This window comes from Citrus sinensis, chromosome 9, assembly GCF_022201045.2.
Source record: "Citrus sinensis cultivar Valencia sweet orange chromosome 9, DVS_A1.0, whole genome shotgun sequence".
Taxonomy (NCBI): domain Eukaryota; kingdom Viridiplantae; phylum Streptophyta; class Magnoliopsida; order Sapindales; family Rutaceae; genus Citrus; species Citrus sinensis.
Window position 1 is genome coordinate 19,122,817 of NC_068564.1, and position 24,905 is coordinate 19,147,721.

Consider the following 24,905-nt stretch of genomic DNA (forward strand, 5'->3'; position numbering starts at 1 on the left):
AATTAGGGGCAAAATGAAAATTTATTAAAATACGTAGAAAATACAATATGGAGAAGGAATTACAAAAAATAGAGCCCAAAATGGATTCAGAGATGCCAAATTAGGGGGAGGCCCCATTTTTATAGATATATTGAGTAAATCATGGCCATCAGATTAAAAACAGTTTCGACGGTTAGGATTGCGCCACGTCATCAGCCAACAGTACACGGTTTGAACAATGACACAGTTTGACCCTGCTTGAACAGTAACGTAGTTTGGTTGAAAATAATTCTGTGTATATGCATGTACCGTACGCGTAATTTTTGGTCTACTAACATGCTACCATGTCATTAATCAATAGTGTATAAGAATTTTAGTCCAACAGGATCGTGACACCTCATCATTCAATATCACATCATCGGTTAATGCCACGTCATCGATCCGTCTATGTGAACAATGTCGTAAACAGTAACGTAGACAGTACCGTACATGTGAACAGTGCCATTTTTCCTTTTATGCTCTTCCTAAGGTTTTTCGACCGTCCTAAGTTCAAAAGTGATGTACGTTTATCTGTCTGATCTCTCGTTCATTGTAAAATGACCATATAAAAAATATATAATATTTAATTAAAATAAAACACACGTAATTAAATCACAAGAAATTTAAATACATAAAAGTAAGGGTGTTAGTAAGACTTGAAATGTAAAATGATGATTTTCTCCTTTATAAATATACATTTTCTAACACTTACCACACCCCCCAACCAGCTTATTGCTAGTCCCTAGCAAATAAAGCAAAAACAAAATTTAAATCCAAAATAATTTTTTTTTAACAATCATGTTTATTCAATCAGACTAATGATAATAATAAAATAAAAGTATAAGCATTATCTCTAGTCTAAAGAAACATGACACCCACATCAACCATCCACATGAATCAGCCCAGTAAACTTTGTCACAACCACTTTCAAGAATGACATGTTAAACTCCAAAATCTCACTGGAAATAGTGACACTCTCACAAAGAAATTAAACACAATAAAAATAGTCACTCCAATGAATGGCAATTGAGAGAAAATAATAAAGAAGTGATATCATATGCTCTCACCAAGATGAAAGAAATATACCCTCAACTTAGAAATAATACGATCTCAAGTCAAATAAAAATAGTCACTCCAATGATTGGCACCACTACATCTTTTTAGCCCATATAACTAGCGTCTACTTCAGACTATAGTTCCCCAAAATCAAGAAAGACTTTTATTAGGACGTAACGTAGGCTAGGGCCATGGCTAACAAAGGAGGGGAAATAAGGAAAATAAAGTGTATGTTTGAGAAAAATCTAGAGATTCTTTTTTTTGAAGTTGCAAGGTGGATTTAACCTCTTATTATTATATTTATTTTTGAAACAACAATTTTTTTTTTGCTTTTGTTTGGCATAACTTTATTGAACAAAATAATTATTTATAATTTTCTCAATCATAAATAGGTGATGAAACTTGTAAGATGTTGAGTAATACTCCAAATCGGAGTGGGTCAAGATGATAAGTTTGACAAAGAAATTTTTTTTTAAAGGCTCAAAAGGGTTAACTATGGATATTTCATAAAAGAAATGGCTAGAAAGGCTCAAACAGATCAAAGATGGCATTTCCATCGTCTTTTAAGGCTCTAAATAATCTTCAATATCTACTAGTTAGATGGGCCTCCAAATGTAGCAACACACATTTTTCCTTTTTTTATTTTACAATTTTTTTTAGGGGTTAACTTAAAGAAATCTAGAGATCGTGTATAAAATAATAAACTGCTAAGTTGTATAAAGAATGGGCAAAAGGGTTACTCTCCAAGAAAAATGATAGGCTCAAAAACTCATTTGGTACTTATTATGACATGTTCATTCCTTCAAGCAACTCATATTTGTCTCCGACATCAACATGTAGAGTAGCAAACATAGCGTAACCTCACTTAAGACCAAAGATAATACAAATACTAAAATTTCAAATTAATCATGTCATCTAATGTTAAAACAAATCACACGGTTTTTTTTTTTAACTAAGAAGATGCGTTTCTAGAGGCACTACACTCCAAATTCCGCCATCTTCGACTCAAAAATTTTAAAATGTATATTTATAAAGGAGAAATTAAAAAGAGGAAGAAAAATGAATATAAAAGCTTAATAAAGAAAAACAAAATGTCTGAATTTTTTTTTTGTTTTTTTTTCAAATGATGAAGATATATTTCTAGAGTCACTCCACTTCATATTTAGCCATCTTCAACACAAAAAGTTAGCAACAGTTAGTTTCTACAACAAAAAATAGTAAAAACTTAACCAAGATTCCACAATTGTCGACTATTCCCTTCCCGCAACCAGAACAAAACATTGTCCTCAATGTTTTAAAGGAAATAAGTAGAGTTTAGAAGACATCACCTGGGTGGTGCAACACAGAAGATAATATTTACAAGCGGAGAGTTAAATCTAATTTGTACTTCTTACTGTGGCTACTGTTACCATCATTATTTGGACGCTCCAATACAAAGGTCCATGGGTCTGGCTCCGGTCTATAACCTTGTGACATATCAAGTAGCTCATTAGTAGTGTGAGTACAAATACAAAGTTTTTTCGCATTGGAATGAATGAAATAGTTTTTTATTGCATGGTTAAAAAATGCGATGAAGCCATCATAAAAGTTATTGACATTTAACAAACCGATGAGTTTCTGGTAAATGTGCAGATGGACCCAAGATGCTAGTGGGATAAGTGACTCTAGTGTTGCAAGATCTCCTGGAAGGAAAATAAAAGCATCAGCATGATTAAGTATTTCAGTTATTCTTTTTTGCATACCTGAGACGACTAACTCTTCCCCAGTCGGTGAGTCAGACAAACTGCCTAAAGGTTTTAGGGCTCTTGGGATGATGCTTAACACTTGGCTTCCTCTGACAAAAGCAGCTTCTGAGACCAATTTTGATAACCCTCGATTACTTCCTCCATATACCAAGTGTAATTTTCTCTTTGCTATACTTCGACCAAGATCTATAGCTGCCTCAACGAACTCTTTATGTTTGCCATAGTGAAATCCAGAAAGCACACAAATGTTCTTGAATTGTCTATTGGGAGTAGCTGCTATTGGGATACTTTCCAAAAATAATTTATGAGTGCGTAACAAAAAATCATATTTAAGAATCTTGATAACAGTGGGTCACAACTGTGTATGAGGTAGCATGTCAGTGTCAGATAACGCGTAAAGCACATGGCTCGCGAGTAAAAAAGGAAACAGTAAAAAGAAAAAAGAAACAATGATGAAATAAAATTATTAAAGACAATAATGCAAATGATAAAACAATAGTGAAATAAAATAACAGTGAAGTAAAAAGATATTTACAGGTAGTTGCGACTGTGGCTCACATCTTCCTCTGGTTTTACATCTAGAAACAGCTTGAACGCCCTCTATGGGTCGAGGATAAACTTCCCATCCAGTTTTCTTATAAACTGGTAAACAGGGTTGTTTATAGTTAGATTCCCGAGACTATATCGTGGATGCTCTTTATGGAATAATGGTCATAACTAGAGAATCGCTCCTTGCACATATCGACTGGGATGCATTTCAAGAGACAAAAGGATATCATCCAATGACTCCTTATTCAAACCATCCCTAATGAATTGAATCTTATCTTCCCTATTATCAGACACCATTCCTAAAGAGCATGGTTTTTTATCGCAACTCATTCGGGCATACTTATGACAAGCAACAAAAATTCCTTAAGCTCTTCGTTTTCTTGCAAAATTTCCTTTACCACAACCAGGCATGTATGCAATACATTTTGGAGGTAACTCACCTGCCAATCGTACTTTAGCCTCGATTAACCAATGGATGTCAGCAAGTATGTTATTCCTCATGAGCAATCGCATGCATTCGGACTGAGCTTTATAGATTGTAAGAAGGGCATTCTGAGGAAGTGAAGGGAATCGATTGTGAAACTTTGCTAGAATCTCGTTTGTGTCCATACATTTGCCTCATAATATCAGTTATTATGGGAAACTAAAGTAATCGACTTGATTGTCACAGAGTACCGTTATCCCCCACTTCACCGGGGTAACAAACTAAAGCACACAATCAAAGAAAAATAAACTAAAACACATAAAGAAAATTACAATCGTCCTCTTATTGAATTTACCTCAAGCTCCAACTGGATGTTGTAGACACTTCTCTCAATGTCTCTGAGTTGGCTTTCTAAATCCTCAACATAGGATACTAACTCTGGTGGTTGCAGAGCCCAAATATGATGTGTTTTACAAAATCGAATCTGCCTTTTGAGATGAGATTTTACACGTTGAAGTGGTTTACGAATGTCCAGGAGGAACTGTTTAGCTATGGAACTCATGATTAACAATGATAAGAGAAAACTTAATGGTTAAACAAACACACTTATGCAAAAATAATTTCAATTAGCAAAAGAATAATAAAAAGAAAAGAAAAAAATCAAATCACCGAAAAAAAAGAAAGAAAAACTCAATTCAAATCTAGTGGGTCACTCAAATTTATTTCGGTGTCCTCTCCATGTGGTTGGTACTCTAGATATGGCTTTAATCTTTGACCATTAACTTTAAACGTGAGATGTTCTTTGGGTCCTTAATTTTAATTGTCCCATGTGGAAAAACAGTGTGAACAATAAAGGGGCCAGACCATTGAGAGCGTAACTTACCTGGGAATAGGTACAAGCGAGAATTGAGTAAAAGCACTTTCTGACCTAGAGTGAAAGATTTTCTCATAATTTGCTTGTCATGAAAGACTTTCATTCGCTGCTTGTAAATCTTGACATTTTCGTATGCGTCATTGCGAATTTCTTCAAGTTCTGTCAGTTGTAATCTTCTTTCTGAGCTAGCTTGTTGCATGTCAAAGTTGAATTTGTTGATGGCCCAATATGCATGATGCTCGAGTTCCACAGGTAGGTAGTAAGCTTTTCCATACACTAGCCTGTAGGGTGATTGTTGGTTGATTTATATAATCAATTATTATCAATGCCAATGTGCAAGTATACACAACAAGTAATAAAGTGATAAGTGTTCAAGATCGTCTCCACAGGGAATAATGTTACTCAAAATGCTAAAGCAATCACAATAATGCACGTCAACTAAAGACCAAAACAAACAATTGCCAAATAATTCTATCGTAAATAATAATTGTGAAAGATGGGAATTAAAGCAATATCGTAATAAAATAAACTTAATTAAATATGTCCAAGGTTCAATTGAGAATATAGTAGTTGAATGATCAAACTCTCCTAATGGGGTGACTGTTGATTACCAAATTAGCACCAGTTGTTATGATAAGTGCTGCAGCACTAGGTAGAACAAATCTGCATTCGCAGCTATCGCATGTTGGAAATCTCATACCTTTAAATCTACTAACAATGACCAGTTGCTCATAAATTTAATGTATGGCTTTATGATCTTTAATGTCTCTACCCTACAAGGTGAACACCTATGTCTAGGATATCACAAATCTTAATTTCAAGCATTGCCCTTATGGGATTTAAGATAACCTAATCTAGGAAACTCAATTTAAGAACAAGTAATACTCTAATAATGTATGCTAAGACATGCCCTTTTGCTGCTCTATCTTAACTGAAACTATTAAATGGGTGGTCAACCGAAATAACAATTATGTCATAAAAACTATTAGAGTATAATGCTACAACATTATCATAACATCATATAAGAACAGTCAATAACCCATTGGATTATTTCTCACTCAACGACAAGTAAATTTAGTTCATATTCTAAATAAGAAAAATAAAACACAAATATACTGATCGTAGAATACATCCAATCAATCAAAGGAAGAAAGATAATATGAGTTGAGCACAATGAAAGTCTAAGGATCCTCTTCGGTACTTCAATGATGCCGAACAGCCCTCCTTAATCTTGATCTTCTTCTTGCCTTTGTAATTGTTTTTTAATGATAATTCCACCGTCGCTTCTATGTGGTGCATGCCTCCTTTATATATTTCCAAATTAGGTTTTCTGAACCAACGCTCATGCGCGTGCCTGTGTTTAAATTAGGAAACATGCAGATTGTAATTTAATTGCTGACCCGCACCTATATTTTCTCCCGCGCTTCTCCCAGATTGCTGCAGTATTGGTTGCTCTAACATCCGCAACAGCACTTGTGTCATTTCCGATTGTGCTTTCCTTCTTTTGTGATCATCTTCTTTCCTCCTCTTTTTCATCTAATGTTTTCGCATCTTTTTATGAATTTAAAACCTACAAATTAAAACCTGTTTTTAGCATAAATTACTATGATTCAAGCAAAACTTGTTAAGACTCAACTAAAATGAATGTTTATGCAAACGTTCACCAAAATGTAATCAAAATACATTATTTGCTTTCTAAATGGCCTTTATTCAAGTTTAGAACAGATGTAATAACTCTCATTTCCTGGAGTTATCATACCCCCAAACTTAAACTGTTACTTGTCCTCAAGTAATGACACCTATTAATATTTCCCGCAAACAAACATGCACACAACTTCAGCTCTTTTATCAAATTTGAAAAGATTCTTTCAACTTCAGATCATAATCCCAATCATACAAAATGCCCATAGTAAATCAGTTCTAGACTTAAGCTTCTTTCTGTCCATATTGTGTGTGTGCTGCCTTTGTGATTAAATTCCAGAGATGCTGTAACATTACCAAAGGGCTGCAGAAATTTCAGCATTGATATACTTCATGCTTACAAGAGGTAACATAATTTTCACATATTCAAACTGTGATAGCTTTAATATTGATAACCTGGGGGATAATCAACCTCCTCACTGTAATATTTATTTTTCATGTGAATGTCAATCATTTGTAATGATGACACCCAATTACTCAAGCCATGCTCAGATCAGAGTTGCTGCAGCAATATTTGTAGTATAATCTTATCTCGAGGTATCTTTGACTCAAGGCTGAACATGAGCGTCATGAACAGACCTGGCTACTCAATGCCTTAGACAGAGGATTTTTTTTTTTATATATATGCTACAACACTGCTCATAACTCTCGCTACTTTTTTACACACTTCTGCATATGAGGTGCATACTCAGATCTGGTTACTCAGCAACTTAAGCCATTGGAGTAGAGTTTTATTTTATAAATATCACAATCAATCAATATGCTTCTCCCTTTAAACTTAAGATATTTTTTACTCTTTTGGTTTTGCTCTAGCAGTCTCATACAACTCAATCAAGGGCTAAGTGTTGGGATAAAATTTCACTTCTATCTATAACTATCTCTACTTGGCATTCTCATAAATACTTAATAACACTCAATTTATCTTCATTAGGTTTTCAAATCCTTACACAAATAACAGATAATAGAGCTTCGCACTACACAAACATAAACACATACATAAAACACATGCATTCGGAAACAACCCCCCCAAACTTGAGAGATGTTGTGTCCTCACAATCAAACAAAATACAAACACACAAATGGAGAAACAAATCATTTTTTAAAAGAAGGAAACTAGTGAGAGAAAAGTACTCCCCTGTGGTGGGGATTACAGACATGATGTGATGTTATCAGTGCTTCTTGGAGGCACTGCGCAACTTATCCTTTGGTGACGCCTTTGGGGAGGTAGTTGGCAATGTCTTTGTCTTTTTCGCTGCAGGGCTAGTGAGAGGGGTGTGGCTGGGGTTGCTGTAGTAGTACCCGCAGATGTACTGCCTTTTCGTTTGTTGGGTTGTCTTGGACTGGTGCGGATAGGCTGGCTAGGACTTGGCTGTGGAGTCTTTTGAGTCAATGCGTCAGCTGCTTGGCCCTCGGCTGTGATGGCAGCTATTACCTCAAGTAGTTGCTGGGCTTGCTTAGATGTCGGCATGGCTCTAGCTGTTGCAGCAGCTAACTCAGCATCAACTTGCTCCATTTCATCGTCAGAGGCTGGAGGTGTTGCCATTTTTGCTTTACCCTTGGCCTTTCTTTTGCCTACAAAGACTGGAATAAGAGGTTCAACGTCAAGGTCTTCCTCCTCCTCTTCTTAAATAATGTGCTGCTTCTTATTTTTGTACTGGGTGGGGATGGGTGGTTCCTCACGTTCTTGCTCTGAATTATCCTCTGCCTTTGAGGGTGAGCTATTAGTCTCAGATTTGTCACCTTCGTCCTCAGGTGGGTCAGATGGTTCAGCATCTTCTGAGTCAACTTCTGCTGGTGGTTCAGCTGCAGCTTGCTCTGCTGGTTTATCTAAAGCAGTGGCTTTTTCACTGATTTCTGTTGGAGCACTTGTGGTGCTCGTGTCAAAATTGGATTGATAGAGTAGGGAAGCAGGGAAGTTCCAATGATTGTGTTTCATGTACCTAGCAAATTTGTGTAGTTTTCCATCCAGGTGTTGTAGATAGCTCCAAAACTGACCATTTTCCCTCTGCTGAGCTTCCACACATTGATTGATACTAGTGCTAAGTGCTTGGATGGTCTGTTCTAAGCTAAGAGTTCGTTGTGCTCCTGTTACAGCAGCTGGTTTAGTGGTTGTTTCAGCACTCTCGCCAGCAACTCTTTTAATTGTTCGTGCCATAAAGGCACCCTTATTCTTGACATGATCATCGCTGGCTTCAAGACGAACACCTGAAACTACACAAATGCTGGTGACAAGTGAAGGAATTATCAAAGCAACAGTTCGATGAGTTTTGGCTGCACATTCTTGGATTTCTTTTGCAATGATGCTACCCACATCTATGGGGAGCCCTCTAACAAGGACATATAGCAAAATCAATCTTTCTTGTGAAACCGTAGTAGTGTGAGTGGTGGGCATAAGTCTAGATTTCAAAAATTTCACCCACACCTTAGCAATAGGTTTCAAATCTATCATGTTAACTACACGCCCTTCCTCGTTAACGCATGATGCCCCTTCGATTATAAGAGTTGTAAAAATGGTGGTCCACTTTTTTGGGGTTAACTTGTCACGCAATTTAGCATACTCACAAGTAATCTTAGCAGGTAAGTTATAAAAAGCATTGATAACATGAGAGTCCAATGGGACAAGTGTATTTCTTACCCAGATGTTGTGCTGATCAGGGCTTACCATATTGGCAGAAAATTCTTTTACCACCGGTAGTACAAGATTGCGAGGGTGTTTGCAAAACTCTAGCCATCCTCGCTTTGTTGTAGCATTATGAATTGTTTTCACAATTCCAGTGGGTTAGTCTGGAAATTGAAACCTTTATTCTTCCAGAATCCTGCGTGGCTCTATGAATTCTTTGTATTTTTCTTTGGCATGGTAACTCTGGAACCGTGATAGATCTTTGAGGCGGCTCGTTGTTTTCTTATATCGCAGCATTGTTGTAGCAGTAACAAAGTTAGGCTACTGTTCCTGAGAACCAAAAGAGAAGAAGTGTTAAAGAATTAGGAGAGTTGGACTTGCGAAGGAGATGGGGAATAGTGGCTTGGACACTAAGCACAGTGACTCCTTTTTATAGTGGGCTGTAATTTGAAGATAACTACAATAATTAGAGATAATTGAGGGAATAAAATATTTGAATTAATTGTGCATATCCCAAAATTATCGGTTATTGATATTAAAGTTATGATTTCGGAGATTTGTTTCAGCAATTTCTATCCATATCCGAGCGTCCATCTGTCGCGATTTCATCTCCAACGGTAAGTGAAAGCTCTAGCCTTTAATTTACTGTAACGGGAAAATTTGTTGCTGCAGCCCCTCATTTGCTTATTCCAACAACGGACACAGAATCCATACCAAAGTGTCTGACACGTGGTTGTTGTCCTCTGAATTCTGCCAGCAGACACTTGCACTTGTCAATATGAAATTCAATTGTCACATTATTTCAAATTAAAATTAAGTCTAAAATTATTAAAATAAGGTAGATTAAATTGAATCAAAAAGAAGGAATGCAATAATGTAAAAGATTAAAAATGAATGGTTAACATGGCAAAACAAGATTTAATAAAATGGTAAAGAGGAAGAGCTGTCCATAAAACCAAAGGATATCAAAATTGGTTTGTAGTGGCTGCTTCCTCAATGGGCTGCCTCTTATGAAGCACTTGATTTAAGGTCCTTCAGCCTTACCTTCTGTCTTTGCTCAATAGTGGGGTTCTTGAAGAGATAACACCTCCTTTGACCCTTCTGCTGCTGGGTGTATGTAATGCTTAACCTTGTGCCCATTAACCTTGAATTTGTGACCCGTTTGTTCATCTAAAAGATCAACAGCTCCATGAGGGTAAGATTTCAATAGCTTAAATGGGCCAGACCATCGTAACTTGAGCTTTCCCGGAAACAACCTTAGTCTTGTATTGTGGAGCAACACTAATTGACCAGGGATGAATTTCCTGTGTTGAATATGCTGGTCATGCCAATTTTTTGTTCTCTCTTTATAAATTTTTAAATTTTCAAATGAAAACAACCTTAATTCATCAAGCTCACAAAGTTGAAGCTTCCTTTGTTCTGCAGTAGCATGCATGTCCCAATTTAGTTTATTCAGTACCCAGTGTGCTTTATGCTCTAGCTCTAGGGGCAAATGACAAGCTTTGCCATAAACAATTTGGTAAGGAGACATGCCGAGTGGGGTTTTGTATGCTGTTCTGTAGGCCCGTAAAGAGTCATGCAAATGTAAAGACCAATCCTTCCTTGTTGGGTTCACCACTTTTTCTAAGATCTTTTTAATTTCTCTGTTGGACACTTCAGCCTGACCATTGGATTGTGGGTGATATGCTGTTGCTATTCTGTGTCTGACTCCATATTTCATCATTGCTGAAGCAAAGATTTTGTTGCAAAAATGTGCGCCTTCGTCACTAATGATTGCTCTAGGAGTACCAAACCTAGAGAAAACATTTTTTTTTAAGAAAAGTCACCGCGGTTAAACAATCAATCCCCGGCAACGGCGCCAAAAACTTATTAGTTGATTTATATAATCAATTATTATCAATGCCAATGTGCAAGTATACACAACAAGTAATAAAATGATAAGTGTTCAAGATCGTCTCCACATGGATTAATGTTACTCAAAATGCTAAAGCAATCACAATAATGCACGTCAACTAAAGACCAAAACAAATAATTGCCAAATAATTCTATCGTAAATAATAATTTTGAAAGATAGGAATTAAAGCAATATAGTAATAAAATAAAATTAATTAAATGTGTCCAAGGTTCAATTGAGAATATAGTAGTTGAATTATCAAACTCTCCTAATGGGGTGATTGTTGATTACCGAATTAGCACCAGTTGTTATGATAAGTACTGCAGCACTGGGTGGAACAAATCTGCATCCGCAGCTATCGCATGTTGGAAATCTCATACCTTTAAATCTACTAACAATAACCAGTTGCTCATAAATTTAATGTATGGCTTTATGATCTTTAATGTCTCTACCCTACAAGGTGAACACCTATGTCTAGGATATCACAAATCTTAATTTCAAGCATTGCCCTTATGGGATTTAAGATAACCTAATCCAGGAAACTCAATTTAAGAACAAGTAATACTCTAATAATGTCTGCTAAGACACGCCCTTTTGCTGCTCTATCTTAACTGAAACTATTAAATGGGTGGTCAACCGAAATAATAATTATGTCATAAAAACTATTAGAGTATAATGCTACAACATTATCATAACATCATATAAGAACAGTCAAGAACCTATTGGATTATTTGTCACTCAACTACAAGTAAATTTAGTTCATATTCTGAATGAGAAAAATAAACATAAATATACTAATCGCAGAATACATCCAATCAATTAAAGGAAGAAAGATAATATGAGTTGAGCACGATGAAAGTCTAAGGATCCTCCTCGGTGCTTCAATGATGCCGAACATCCCTCCTTAATCTTGAACTTCTTCTTTCCTTTGTAATTGTTTTTGAATGATAATTCCACCATCGCTTCTATGTAGTGCATGCCTCCTTTATATATTTGCAAATTAAGTTTTTCGAACCAACGCCCATGCGCGTGCCTGTGTTTAAATTAGGAAACATGCAGATTGTAATTTAATTGCTGACCCGTGCCTATATTTTCTCCTGCGCTTCTCCCAGTTTGTTGCAGCATTGGTTGCTCTAACATCCGCAACGGCGACTTGTGTCATTTCCGATTGTGCTTTCCTTCTTTTGTGATCATCTTCTTTCTTCCTCTTTCTCATTTAATATCTCTGCATCATTTTATGAATTTAAAACCTACAAATAAAAACCTGTTTTTAGCACAAATTACTATGATTCAAGTAAAACTTGTTAAGACTCAACTAAAATGAATGTTTATGCAAAAGTTCACCAAAATGTAATCAAAATACATTATTTGCTTTCTAAATGTCATTTATTCAAGTCTAGAACAGATGTAATAACTCTCATTTCCTGGAGTTATCAGTGACATCCCAATCGGGGTCTTGAAAACCGTTCTATATGCCCATAATGCATCATCAAGTCTAAATGACCAATCTTTTCTGTCTGGCCTCACCGTCTTTTCTAATATATGCTTTATTTCTCGATTAGAGATCTCAACTTGGCCAGTTTGTGAATGATTAAATACTTTGTCAAAAGAGCTTTGAATGCTTTGTTACAAAAGTGGGCGCTGCCATCAATGATTATTGCTCGAGGAAATCCAAAGCGTGAAACAATATTATTTTTAAAAAATCCTATCACCACCTTGTGATCATTAGTTCTACATGGAATTGCTTCTACCCATTTCAATACGTAGCCAACAGCAACTAATATGTATTGATGGCCAAAAAAATAAGGAAAAGGTCCCATGAAGTCGATACCCCACACATAAAAAATCTCAACCACTAAAATTAAATTTAGTGGCATCATATTCCTTTGTGTAATGCTCCCCATTCGTTGACACCTATCACATGAAGAACAGAAAGTGTAAGTATCTTGAAATATAGTTGGCTAATAGAAACCACATTGTAAAAATTTAGTCGCTATTTTCTTAACGCTAAAATGGCCTCCACAAGTTTGTTCATGGCAGAATGAAAGAATATTCTAAATTTCATTTTCTGGGACACATCGTCTAACAATTTGATCTGCACAATACTTGAACAAATAACGGTCATCCCAAAAGAAATTCGTTATTTCCACAAAATATTTGGCTTTGTCTTACTTGGTCCAATGCTCTGGAAGTTGACCTGTAACAAGATAATTAACAATATCAGCATACCACGGTAATATTTCCACACTCATCAATTGTTCATCTGGGAATGACTCATTCAATGTTAATGGTTCTGTAATTTTGTCAAAATGGAGATTAGAGAGATGGTCTGCCACAACATTTTTTGTGTCTCTCTTATCCTTAAATTCCAAGTCGAATTTCCTACAAAAGTAACACCCAACGAATTAGTCTAGCTTTTGCATCTTTCGTTGTGAGAAGATATTTAAGAGCAGCATGATCGGTGAACACAATTATTTTACAACCAATGAGATAAGATTGAAATTTTTCCAATGCAAACACTACTGCTAACATTTCTTTTTTAGTAGTTGAATAATTCAACTGTGTATCATTCAATGTCATACTAGTATAGTAAAATAACATGGGGAATTCGATCAATTCTGTCCTAAAACCGCTCCTACTGCATAATCAGATGCATCACACATGAGCTCGAATGGTAAGCTCTAATTTGGAGGCTGAATGATGGGTGATGATGTCAACAATTGCTTTAATTTTTCAAAAGCCACAAGACATAAATCATTAATGATAAAAGGTACATCCTTAGCAAGTAGATTGCATAAGAGTTTAGAAACTTTGCAAAAATCTTTAATGAAACATCTATAAAAACCAGCATGCCCAAGGAAAGATCTTACTTCTCTGACTGTTTTGGGTAGAGGAAGATTAGAAATGAGATCCACCTTGGCTTTGTCAACCTCAATACCTTTGCTCGAAATGATGTAACCGAAAACAATACCTTGTTTTACTATAAAATAGCACTTCTCCCAATTTAAGACTAAGTTCTTCTCGATACATCTCTGCAGAACTAGTGTTAGATGATGTAAACAATGATTAAATGAATCACCAAAGACAGAAAATTCATTCATAAAGACTTCAGGAATCGTTTAACCATATCAGAAAAAATGCTCAACATGCATCGTTGAAATGTAGCAGGTGCATTACATAATCCAAATGGCATCCTCCTATATGCAAAAGTGCCAAAATGGCAAGTGAAAGTGGTATTCTCTTGATCTTTTGGTGCTATGGGATTTGATTGTATCCTGAGTAGCCATCTAAAAAGTAATAAAATTCATGGCTTGTTAATCTATCAAGTATTTGATCGATAAATGGTAAAGAAAAATGGTACTTACGTGTGACAGAATTCAACTTCTATAATCAATGCATACAGGGCATCCTATAGTTACTCTAGTTGGTATTAATTCATTATCAGCATTGGTAACTACTGTGACTCCTGACTCTTTAGGGACAACTTGTACAAGACTGGCCCATGAACTATCAGAAATTGGATAAATGATACATACGTCTAATAGCTTAAGGACTTCAGTTCTAACAACTTCTTTCACGTTAGGATTTAACCGACATTGCATTTCCCTAGTAAGTTTAGCATTTTCATCAAGGTGAATGTAATGTATGCAGTTTACTGGGTTTATACCTTTGATGTCTGCTATGGTCCATCCTAATACTCCTTTGTGCTCTTTTAAAACATCCAACAACTTACCTTTTTGTTCGTCATTTAGGGATGATGAGATGATTACCAGCAGAACACTTTCTTCTCCCAAAAACGCATATTCTAATATGTTGGGTAATGGTTTGAGCTCGAGTTTCGATGGTGATTCCGATGATGGGATGAGTTTCTTCTCTGATGATGCTAGTTGTTCAACTCTTGACTTTCATTTATTAGTGTCCATGGATGATGCTGAGTCAGGTAGGACGTTGACCTCATCGACTGATATATCAATATCAAAATCCAAACCAAAGTGAGTCAAACATGTTTGTAAAGGGTCATCGCTAAGGTTTGAAAGAAAAGTGTCGTCAACTAATGTTTTAATTAAATCCACATCAACAATTCCATCATCTGTATTATGAGGTTATTTGGCAATGTTGCCAAGAAAGGTCCTGCATTGAATGTCGTAGAAGGAAAATTGCATATTTCTAGTCCTGCATTGAATGTGAGCATCCGCAGTTGCCAAGAAAGGTCGGCCTAGAATAATAGGGATGTGCTTCCTTGAATCCTCTATTGGTTGAGTGTCAATTACAATGAAATCAACAGGAAAATAAAAATTGTCTACCTGAATAAGCACGTCCTCCACAATACCACGAGGTATTTTCATGAATCGATCTGCAAGTTGTAACACCACTGGAGTTGGGTGTAATTCTCTCAGTCCAAGTTTCACGAAAACTAAGTAAGGTAACTGATTTACACTAGCTCCTAAATCCAACAAAGCATTCTCAATTGTGTGGTTCCCTATACTACATGAGATAGTGAGGGAGCCTGGGTCTTTGCATTTTCAAGGAATTTTGTGTTAGAGTATAGAACTAATGTTTTCTGTTAAAAATGCCTTCTTTTGAACATGAATGTTTCTCTTTTTAGTACAAAGGTCTTTAAAAAACTTGGCATAAGATGGAACTTGTTTTATAGCATCAAGTAAAGGGATGTTGACACTTACCTGTTTGAAGATTTCAAGAATCTCACCTGTGGATTTTTCCTTCTTTCCTTTAGCTAATCTATGAGGAAAATGAGCTTTGGGAACGTATTCTCATGGGTTAGTTTATTCTTTCTCCTCCGGTGGTGAGCCCTCAATACTCATAGGTACAATTTGATTTGTTTTTGTCACCAGCATCTCCACTTTGTTGTCGACTTCTTTTCTTTTTCACAAGGTCATGACTGCTTTGACCTCTCCATGCTGCTGTGGTGAACTGGTACTTGCTTCATGTACTACTTTAGGATTAGGCACTAGTTGACTTGGAAATTTACCTTTCTCAACAGTCATTGCCAAGGTCTGAACTCAAGAAGCAAGTAGTCCCACCATCTTCTCGAGGCTTGAAACTGATTAGGCTTGTGAGTTGAAGCTTGTTCTCATCTCATTTCGTATTTCATCAATGGTGTGGTTCTGTTGCTCGATTGTGGAGTGAGTAATATTCTTGAAATTCTGGAGTGAACCTCCCATGGTCTGGGTTGAGAGTAGTTCTAATTCTGATTGAATGGTCTAAATGGGGGCTGAGAGGCTTGAGGAATTTGAGGAATTTATTGCATTGGTGGAGCTGGAGCTGCTGATCCATTTTGTTGGAATCCTTGAGACCATGAAAAATTGGGGTGGTCTCTCCATCCAGGATTATATGTGTTAGAGTATGGGTTGTAATTTGATGGTTTTCCCATTACTCCTATGGCATTGGCTTGATCTGGATATGAGTCATGGTCATGTGGTTCTGTTGATTTAGCAATTGTCAATGATGCTATTTGTCGGGAAAGACCTTCAACCATCTCTTTGACTTCTTTGATTCTCGAAGTTGACTCGCCAATGTGAACATCATTGACTCCCTTAATTCTTCTAGTATTCCTGAGTGATCAACTCCGGTGTTGGGAATTATCCCTTGTCGCTGGAAGAATTCCCAATTTTCTGATGTATTTTTTGACATTAGCTTTCCTCCACTTGTTGCCATTATCCATTTTTGCACATTCGGCAATAATCCCTCCAAAAAGTATTGGCATTGGTGCCATTTCTCGTACCCATGATGTGGACACTTCAAGAGTAGCCCATTGAATCGCTCCCATGTTTCGAAAAACTGCCCGTCCTCTCTCTAGGTAAACTCTGAAATTTCTCTGCGAATAGCATTGGTTTTATGCACTGGGAAGTATTTATTTAAAAATTTCGTTACCATTTGTTCCCATTATGTAATGCTATTAGCAGGCAATGTATTGAGCCATTAACAAGCTCTATCCTTTAAAGAAAATGAGAATAGTCTAAGTTTAATATCATCATCTGAAAAATTCTCATATTTAAATATTTGACAAACAGCATGAAAATCATTCAAATGATTATATGGGTCCTCATTTTCTAGGCCATAAAATGTTGGGAGATAATTTAGTACACTAGGTTTTAATTCAAAACTCCTAACAGCTACATTTGAGTATCTTATACATGATGTGCTCAAATTAGCTAAGAGGCTAAAGTAGTCTTTAAATGACCTCTCATGTGGTGGTGCTTGTTATTGCAAATCCATTTTATTTTTAACGTGTTTGTGTGTGCGCAGTGTTTTTTCTAATTCAAGGTCTATAGGCTCAAGATTAAGTAATAATGACCTTCGACCATGCATGCAAAGAAAATAAATAAATGGGAACAAAACAAATAAAAATAAAGAAGAAGGAGAAATTACAGTACTAATCTTATCACGCTATTAAAACCTTTATATAAAAACACTAAAACAAATACATGAAATAAATAAATTAAAAATAAATTAATAAGATAAACAAAAATTACAAAGAAAAATAACTTGAAAATTAAATTACAAAACTTTAAAGAAGAGAAAAAGAAAAGAAATTATTTCCTCTAAATGCATATTCATTTTTATCTTTTTTTTAATAAAAAAATGCAAGAAAATAAAAAAAGAAATTATTTACAAAACTTAATTCTACAAATTAAAATAACTTACCTTCCCAGCAACGGCGCCAAAAACTTGTTGTGCAAATTTTATTGAAATCGCAAGTGTACGAATCTATTGTAGAATAGATCAATGGTGACGAGTGTCGATCCCACGAGGAGGTGGATTTTAATTATATGTAGAATTAATTTTCTATGAAGATGGTTGGATTTGTGGTGAAAGTGACTTAGATTATTCTAAAATTGGAATTGTAATGATGAGAATAAATTGAAGATAAATCTATTGAAATGACGTACTTGGGTATCTGGATCCGTATCAACATGCACCATGGGATAAATATTCCTTATTAATGCCAATTAAATTATGAGGGGGTTTTCCACATCTCATGAACCACGCTCTAATCAATATGGTGCTAAGGGTTTATCGTGCCAAATAATAATAACATTATACTGGGGAGCCGGTGAAACTGGGACGGTATCTAAACAAGATTATTATTATTTGTCAACGAGAAGTCAAAACATCTACAAAAACTAGAGAGGAAGAGAAAATAAATTTACCAAATAAAGATCATGACACATGTTGAGACTTCATCTTCAACCCAAGCTTAAAAGAAAATTAGCTACTCATAATTGAACTTGGGGCAAAATGAAAATTTATTAAAATACGTAGAAAATATAAGATGAAGAAGGAATTACAGAAAATGGAGCCCAAAAATTGATTCAGAGATACCAAATTAGGAGGGAGACCCCCTTTTTATAGATACATTGAGTAAATCATGACCATCGGATTAAAAACAGTTTCGACGCTCAGGATTTTGATATTGAATGATTTGATTCTGTTAGCACTGTAGTGAATTCTGATGTTTTTATTTTCTGGGTTTTTGATGTTATTATATTTCATACGTTTTTGTATTTCATTGGAGATATCATGAATATATTGACTGGTTCAGTTTCATTTATGATAAAAATGTTAGAGATTATTGAATTTGATTTTGTTGTCATGAGTAAACTTTTATTGTTTTGAATATGGATTAGGCGTTTGCCGTTTGTATGATATGAATTTATTTAATATGTTTTATCAGGAAAATAGTAAAAAATGGTGCAATATAACTTTAAGAAGATTACCGTGGTACCCAATGGGAAAGACATTGTCGACATTATTCTATCCCGTACTCAGCGGCAAACACCAACTGTTGTTCACAAAGGGTATTCAATTACTCGTCTCCGTCGGTTTTACATGCGTAAGGTGAAATACACTCAACAGAATTTTTTTGAGAAGCTATCTACGATCATAGATGAATTTCCTCGCCTAGATGATATCCATCCTTTTTATGGAGATCTTTTGCATGTCCTTTACAATAAGGATCATTATAAACTTGCACTTGGCCAAATAAATACTGCAAGGAACCTTATTAGCAAGATTGCTAAAGACTATGTGAAGCTGTTGAAGTACGGTGATTCGTTGTATTGTTGCAAGTCGCTTGAGGTTGCTGCTCTTGGCCGTATGTGTACGGTGGTGAAGAGAATAGGCCCTAGTTTGGCTTATTTAGAACAGATCAGACAACACATGGCAAGGTTGCCTTCAATTGACCCAAACACTCGTACAATCTTGATTTGTTGGTACCCTAATGTTGGCAAGAGCTCATTTATGAACAAGATCACAAGGGCTGATGTGGATGTACAGCCTTATGCTTTTACTACAAAGTCACTCTTTGTTGGTCATACAGATTATAAGTACCTGAGGTATCAAGTGATTGATACTCCAGGGATCTTAGATCGGCCTTTTGAGGATCATAACATTATTGAAATGTGCAGTATAACGGCGCTGGCACATCTACGATCTGCCGTATTGTTCTTCTTAGACATATCTGGGTCGTGTGGTTACAGTATTGCTCAACAGGCAGCTCTTTTCCACAGCATTTAGTCTCTGTTTATGAATAATGTAAGAGAGATTGTAACATCTTTCAAGTTTGTTTGGTTTGATATTCTGGACGAAAACGGTTTGCCGTTTATTGAGAAAACGGCTAACCGTTTAAGTCCAGAGAGCATGTTTTATGTCCTAGAATAAACGGCTCACCGTTTATTGAGAAAACGGCTAACCGTTTATTTCCAGAAAGTTGTCAATTGAAAAACGGTTAGCAAGATTGAAAAGATTTCAATTGTAAATCGATGCATTTTCAAACCAAAAAAGTTTTTTCGAAGAAGTACCATTTCTAATGGTTGTATTCTTTCAAATAAACATCTTATTCATAAAAAGAAAGACATACAATAAGATCATAAATCAGATTTTGTAGGTTTCATATATGTTCTGGAAATACAATCTTATTTGCTAGAGATTGTATTCAGGATTTGATATATCTTGGGGGTAATTTGCCATTAATACTCTATAGCAAACCAAGATTGGAGAGGGCAAATAAAACCTTAAAGGAAAGTGTGCAAACACGTCTCAAATCCTAAGAAATTTTCTTTGTTCTTTGCCTCCATATTCTTAATATTCTCTAACAAATAAGCCCTTGATTATTGTCTGCAACAAGACTGATTTGCAGCCACTGGATGGGATTTCGGAGGAAGACAAGAAATTGGTCATGGAGATGAAAGCTGAAGCAATGAAGACTGTGATGGGTCAGGGAGGTGAAGTTGGTGATGATGAGGGAGTGCTATTGACAATGAGCACTTTGAATGAAGAGGGGGTAGCTGCTGTGAAGAATGCAGCTTGTGATAGGTTATTGAATCAAAGGGTAGAATTAAAGATGAAAACCAAAAAGATAAATGACTGCTTGAATCGCTTTCATGTTGCAATACCAAAGCCGCGTGACCAGAAGGAAAGACCACCTTGTATCCCTCAGGCTGTTTTGGAAGCTAAAGCTAAGCAAGCAGCTGAGAAGGAGAGGAGGAAAACTGAGAAAGACTTGGAGGATGAGAATGGTGGAGCTGGTGTATATTCTGCCAGTTTGAAGAAGAATTATATCTTGGCTAATGAAGAATGGAAAGACGATGTAATGCCCGAAATTCTTGATGGTCACAATGTGTATGACTTTGTTGATCCTGATATCTTATTGAGGCTCGAAGAGCTGGAACGAGAAGAAGGTCTTAGGGAGGAAGAAGAGGAAGACGATGATTTTGAAATGGATGGCAAGGAGCTGACGCCAGAAGAGAAAGAAGCGTTGGCAGAGATCAGGAAAAAGAAAAGCTTGCTCATCCAACAGCACAGGATCAAGAAAAGAACTGCAGAAAGTCGGCCCTCTGTATCAAGAAAGTTCGATAAAGACAAGAAGTTTACAACTAAGAGAATGGGTAGGCAGCTATCCTCTTTGGGATTGGATCCCTCTATGGCTATCGATCGTGCCCGAAGCAAGTCTAGGGGTCGCAAAAGGGAGAGGTCTGTTGACGGGGGAGACAAGGATAATGGTGCTGCTATGGATATGGACATGGACCAACCTAACAAGAAGTTGAGGTTGAGGTCAATGTCCCGACCTCTGTCAAGGTCAAGGTCACGGCCTCCAAGTGAAGTTGCCCCTGGTGAAGGCTTCAAGGATTCTGCTCAAAAGGTTAAGGCAATTAAACTCGGCAAAAAATCTGCTAAGAAGAGGAACAAGGATGCTCGTCGTGGAGAAGCTGATAGAGTTATTCCTACACTGAAGCCAAAGCATTTATTCTCTGGAAAACGTTCCATTGGAAAAACTGACAGACGTTGAAATGTTTAAGGTATATTTCTTGCATTACTCTTTGGTAACTTGCTTCAGCTTGTCTTTTGTATCTTTCTGTTCTTCTCTGTGCTTAGCTGTGCGTCTATTCCATATGAGTTTTTGTTATTTATGTTTGTAAATGAGAAAATGTTTGATATGTCAATCATCTTTAGCCATTAGAATTTGTTTGATTTTTTGCTGCTTGCTGTTTCTGTGATTATTAGATGAGAATGAAAATTTGCAGTTGCCTGACAGGTAGTTTTTTATTTAGTGGGCAGCCCTTCCTTCATTACAAGAATACACGTGAGTGCTCCTAGTTGTTTACAATCTTAAATGTGTATGTTAATCCTTACTTTCTTTCTTTTTTTTTTCTTTTTTTGGCTTTATTATTGAGACATCACATAGTTGATAGAATTGGCAATTTGAGGATTTTTACCTAGTCATACTACCGCATATTTTTTGGAGATGCATTTTCCTTTAATATTCTGCCCCTTGATGATTTTCATTGTTTTGAAAATGCTCTATGTTGGTTTATCTTAGTTGTTTATTTCATGGAAATTATCTGTAGACTTCTTGCAGCTACTTTTTGAACTCCTTTTCGTTGATGTCAATGGATATGAAATGTGCATTCTTTTCTATTCACGAGATAGTCTTTGGTGGGTGAGTTGCTCAGACAACAATGAATAACTAAGAGAATAAATGACATTTATATAAGTCAATGGACTTTAACCCCCTTAGTAGTTCTTAAATCCACTCCATATAAAAACCATCAAAGTAGTGCTGTTTTCATTTCCTTTCAGTCCTTTTTAGAGGTTTTCTTTGTAATTGCAATTTTTTTTTTTTTTGGGTCATCTCAGCAATTAATATTGTTTCTTTTCTTGCAGAGAAGAATGGTCTATGTATTGCATCGCCGGATTGAAACTTTTGAGCAATCAATATGGCTTCCCTTATTATGGAGAATGGTTTCTGTGTTGCAGTGGTGCACATACAATGGAATCGTATTTGCCATTGACTGAACTGTCTAGAGATTTTGAGTGGAGGAGTTTTCCTTTTCCTCTTTCTAAAAATGTTGTTGCCAGGGCGATTTTGAATTTGGGACATTATTTTGAGTTATGATATAATCTGAGCAGTTGTTACCTTACTGTTTTTTTATTTTTTTGGGGGATTAAAAAAAAAAAAAAGATAAAGATTTGACCTGAGTATACGTCTATGTTCTGTAGTTGCTGTTTGCTGAACTGTCGAGATTTTGGGTGGAGGAGCTAAAAATGTTAGAGCAATTTTGAATCTCTGAAGGTTATTACCTTACTGTTTTTATTTGGTTGAGATAAAGATTTAACCTGAGTTTACATCTTTGTTTCATAATTGCATGGTGGCTCTAATTTCTGCCGATATATGATAATTCTTCTCCGGTTATCAAACACTTTGCAAATTACAGCCCAGTCGAGCAAAGTTAGAAGCAAAATGTATCATATATGACGAGTCTGTACAGGGCTGGCTCAATGGCATGGATCAAAAAGAAGGGATGAGACCCGAAGATGGCGAAGAGTTGGACCAGGTATTGTGCCAATTTATGCTCACTAACAACACGATTGAAAAAGGGAACTATTGATCATGAATCGAGTTTGGAGAATGCATGTTTACAAGTAGCAATTGGTTAACATTCTTTTAAGCACCAAACAGAATCTTGTAAAAAGACTTTCTTCACCGTGGTAAGCATTTCACATGTTTTTATTTTTTCGAATGATACCCTTTCCTCTTAAAAGATAGATGGATTCACTTCAATCCAACTACAGCCTGTCTTCTTCTTCAACCCCATGCGTCTTATCTCATCACGGATCTTATTAGTATCCTCCCATCTATCAGCACCAGCAAAAGTGTTTGACATTAATGCAAAAGTCCCAACGTTAACTCCCTTCTTGTTGACAAGGTCTTGCCTGATTCGATCAAACATCTCATCATTCCGATGAATTCTACAAGCATTCAGTAAAGCTCCCCAAACTGACCACTCAGCTTCGATTGGCATCTCTCTAAAGAAAGCCTCTGCTTCCTCCAAGAGTCCAGCTCTGCCATACATATCAACAACACAGGCATAATGCTGCATTTGGGGCACAATCTCGTAAACAGTGCTCATAGCTTTAAAAAGTATCAATCCTTGATCAACAAGGCCACCATGACTACATGCGGATATCAATGCGATGAAGGTTACATCATCAGGAAAAACCGCATTAATGATCATCAAAGAAAAGAGCTGCAAAGCTTGCCTGCCACAGCCGTTCATGGCCAAGCCACTAATTACAGTACTCCATGAGATCTTATCCTTGTATGCAAGCATATTAAAGACTTGAATTGCTATACCCACATCACCACATTTAACATACATGTTAATCACAGCGTTCCCCACAAGATTGCTCACAGAAAGATCATATCGAGTACTTATATAGGAATGCACATACTTACCAAAACTCAATGCACTAATCGATGAACATGCTGACAATACATTGACAAGAGTGGCCTCATTAGGCTCAGCTTCCTTTGTTTTCTCCATTTCTTGAAAAACACTCACTGCTTCTTTACAAAATCCTCTTTCTGCATAACCTCCTATCATTGTAGTCCAAGAAACCACATTTCTCTTAGGCATTTTCACAAACAAGTAACCACAACTCGCCAATGACCCACATCTTATATAAAAATCCAATATTGCATTATCCAAAATAATGTTATTTTCATTTAAATTCCTCAAGCTATGTGCATGAATAGCTTTGCCTAATTTATGGGACACTAAACTAGAACAAGCAGATAAAACACTAACAAGTGTATTAGCATTAGGCTTAACATCTATCCCACAAAACATATCAATGGCTTCTTTATGAAAACCACATTTAGAAAGCCCAGAAATGATAGTAGTCCAAGAAACAACATCTGGGAAAACTACAGAGTTAAAAATTTGATGGGCAGAAAAAATATCTTTTACAGTTACGTAAAAGTGAAGCAATGAGTTCTGGATGAATATATCATGCAAATGGCCATATTCTATGACATGGGCATGAATCTCTAGGGCTTTTTGGTGTGGATGGGCTAAGGAACATGCCTTTAAGGCTTGAGTGAAGGTGTAGTGATTATATGAAGATGGGCAGCTGAGCATTTTGTTGTAGAGTGGAATTGCATTTTGTGGGGTGGATGATTGTGTTAGAAGTTTTAGCAATATGAAGATTTGGGCATGGATTTGGTTTAGTTGTTTGAAACTGAGTGTGGGTTTTAGTGACTTTAGGCCGTTTACGGACATGTCAAAATTGTACAAGAAGAACAACTAATGTGGAGATCATGTGATGAACTAAAGCCATATTGTATCCATATTGCCTTTTCTCACCAAGGATGCTAAATATTTTTTCGTCCTATAGATAAGCTACGCTAGCTCTTTTCTTCTTTATAGCCAATTTGATAAACGTTAAGCCTAACATAAATATATAATAATCTCTTTATGAAAGCCTAAATATATAATTAATACGCACGATATGAATTAATTTGAATTAAATCATTACTAGCTTCGTTATTCTAAGTGATTATATGCTATGTGATGAAAAACTTTTTATTAAACTCTTGGATTTAAGAATTCCTATATTATTTTTTTTTCAATTACATGAGACTAATGCTCATATTATAACTCATATTATATGATATTACAATTGATATTTATAATCAGACAATTACTAGGACTAGTTTACAT

General features: G+C 36.1%; 1 protein-coding gene and 1 pseudogene across 1 annotated transcript; one reads left to right on the forward strand and one right to left on the reverse strand.

Annotated features, from left to right (window-relative positions):
* Positions 1-18,314: 18,314 nt before the first annotated feature.
* LOC102624371 (nucleolar GTP-binding protein 1-like) lies at positions 18,315-22,529 on the forward strand (annotated as a pseudogene).
* Positions 22,530-22,823: 294 nt separating this feature from the next.
* LOC112495636 (pentatricopeptide repeat-containing protein At1g08070, chloroplastic-like) lies at positions 22,824-24,615 on the reverse strand. The gene is made up of 2 exons (XM_052433060.1): positions 23,639-24,615; positions 22,824-23,530 (listed from the first exon to the last, which is right to left on the reverse strand). Exons 1-2 carry the CDS (start codon positions 24,462-24,464, stop codon positions 22,938-22,940), a joined length of 1,419 nt encoding a protein of 472 aa, XP_052289020.1. The 5' UTR covers positions 24,465-24,615; the 3' UTR covers positions 22,824-22,937.
* Positions 24,616-24,905: the final 290 nt, after the last annotated feature.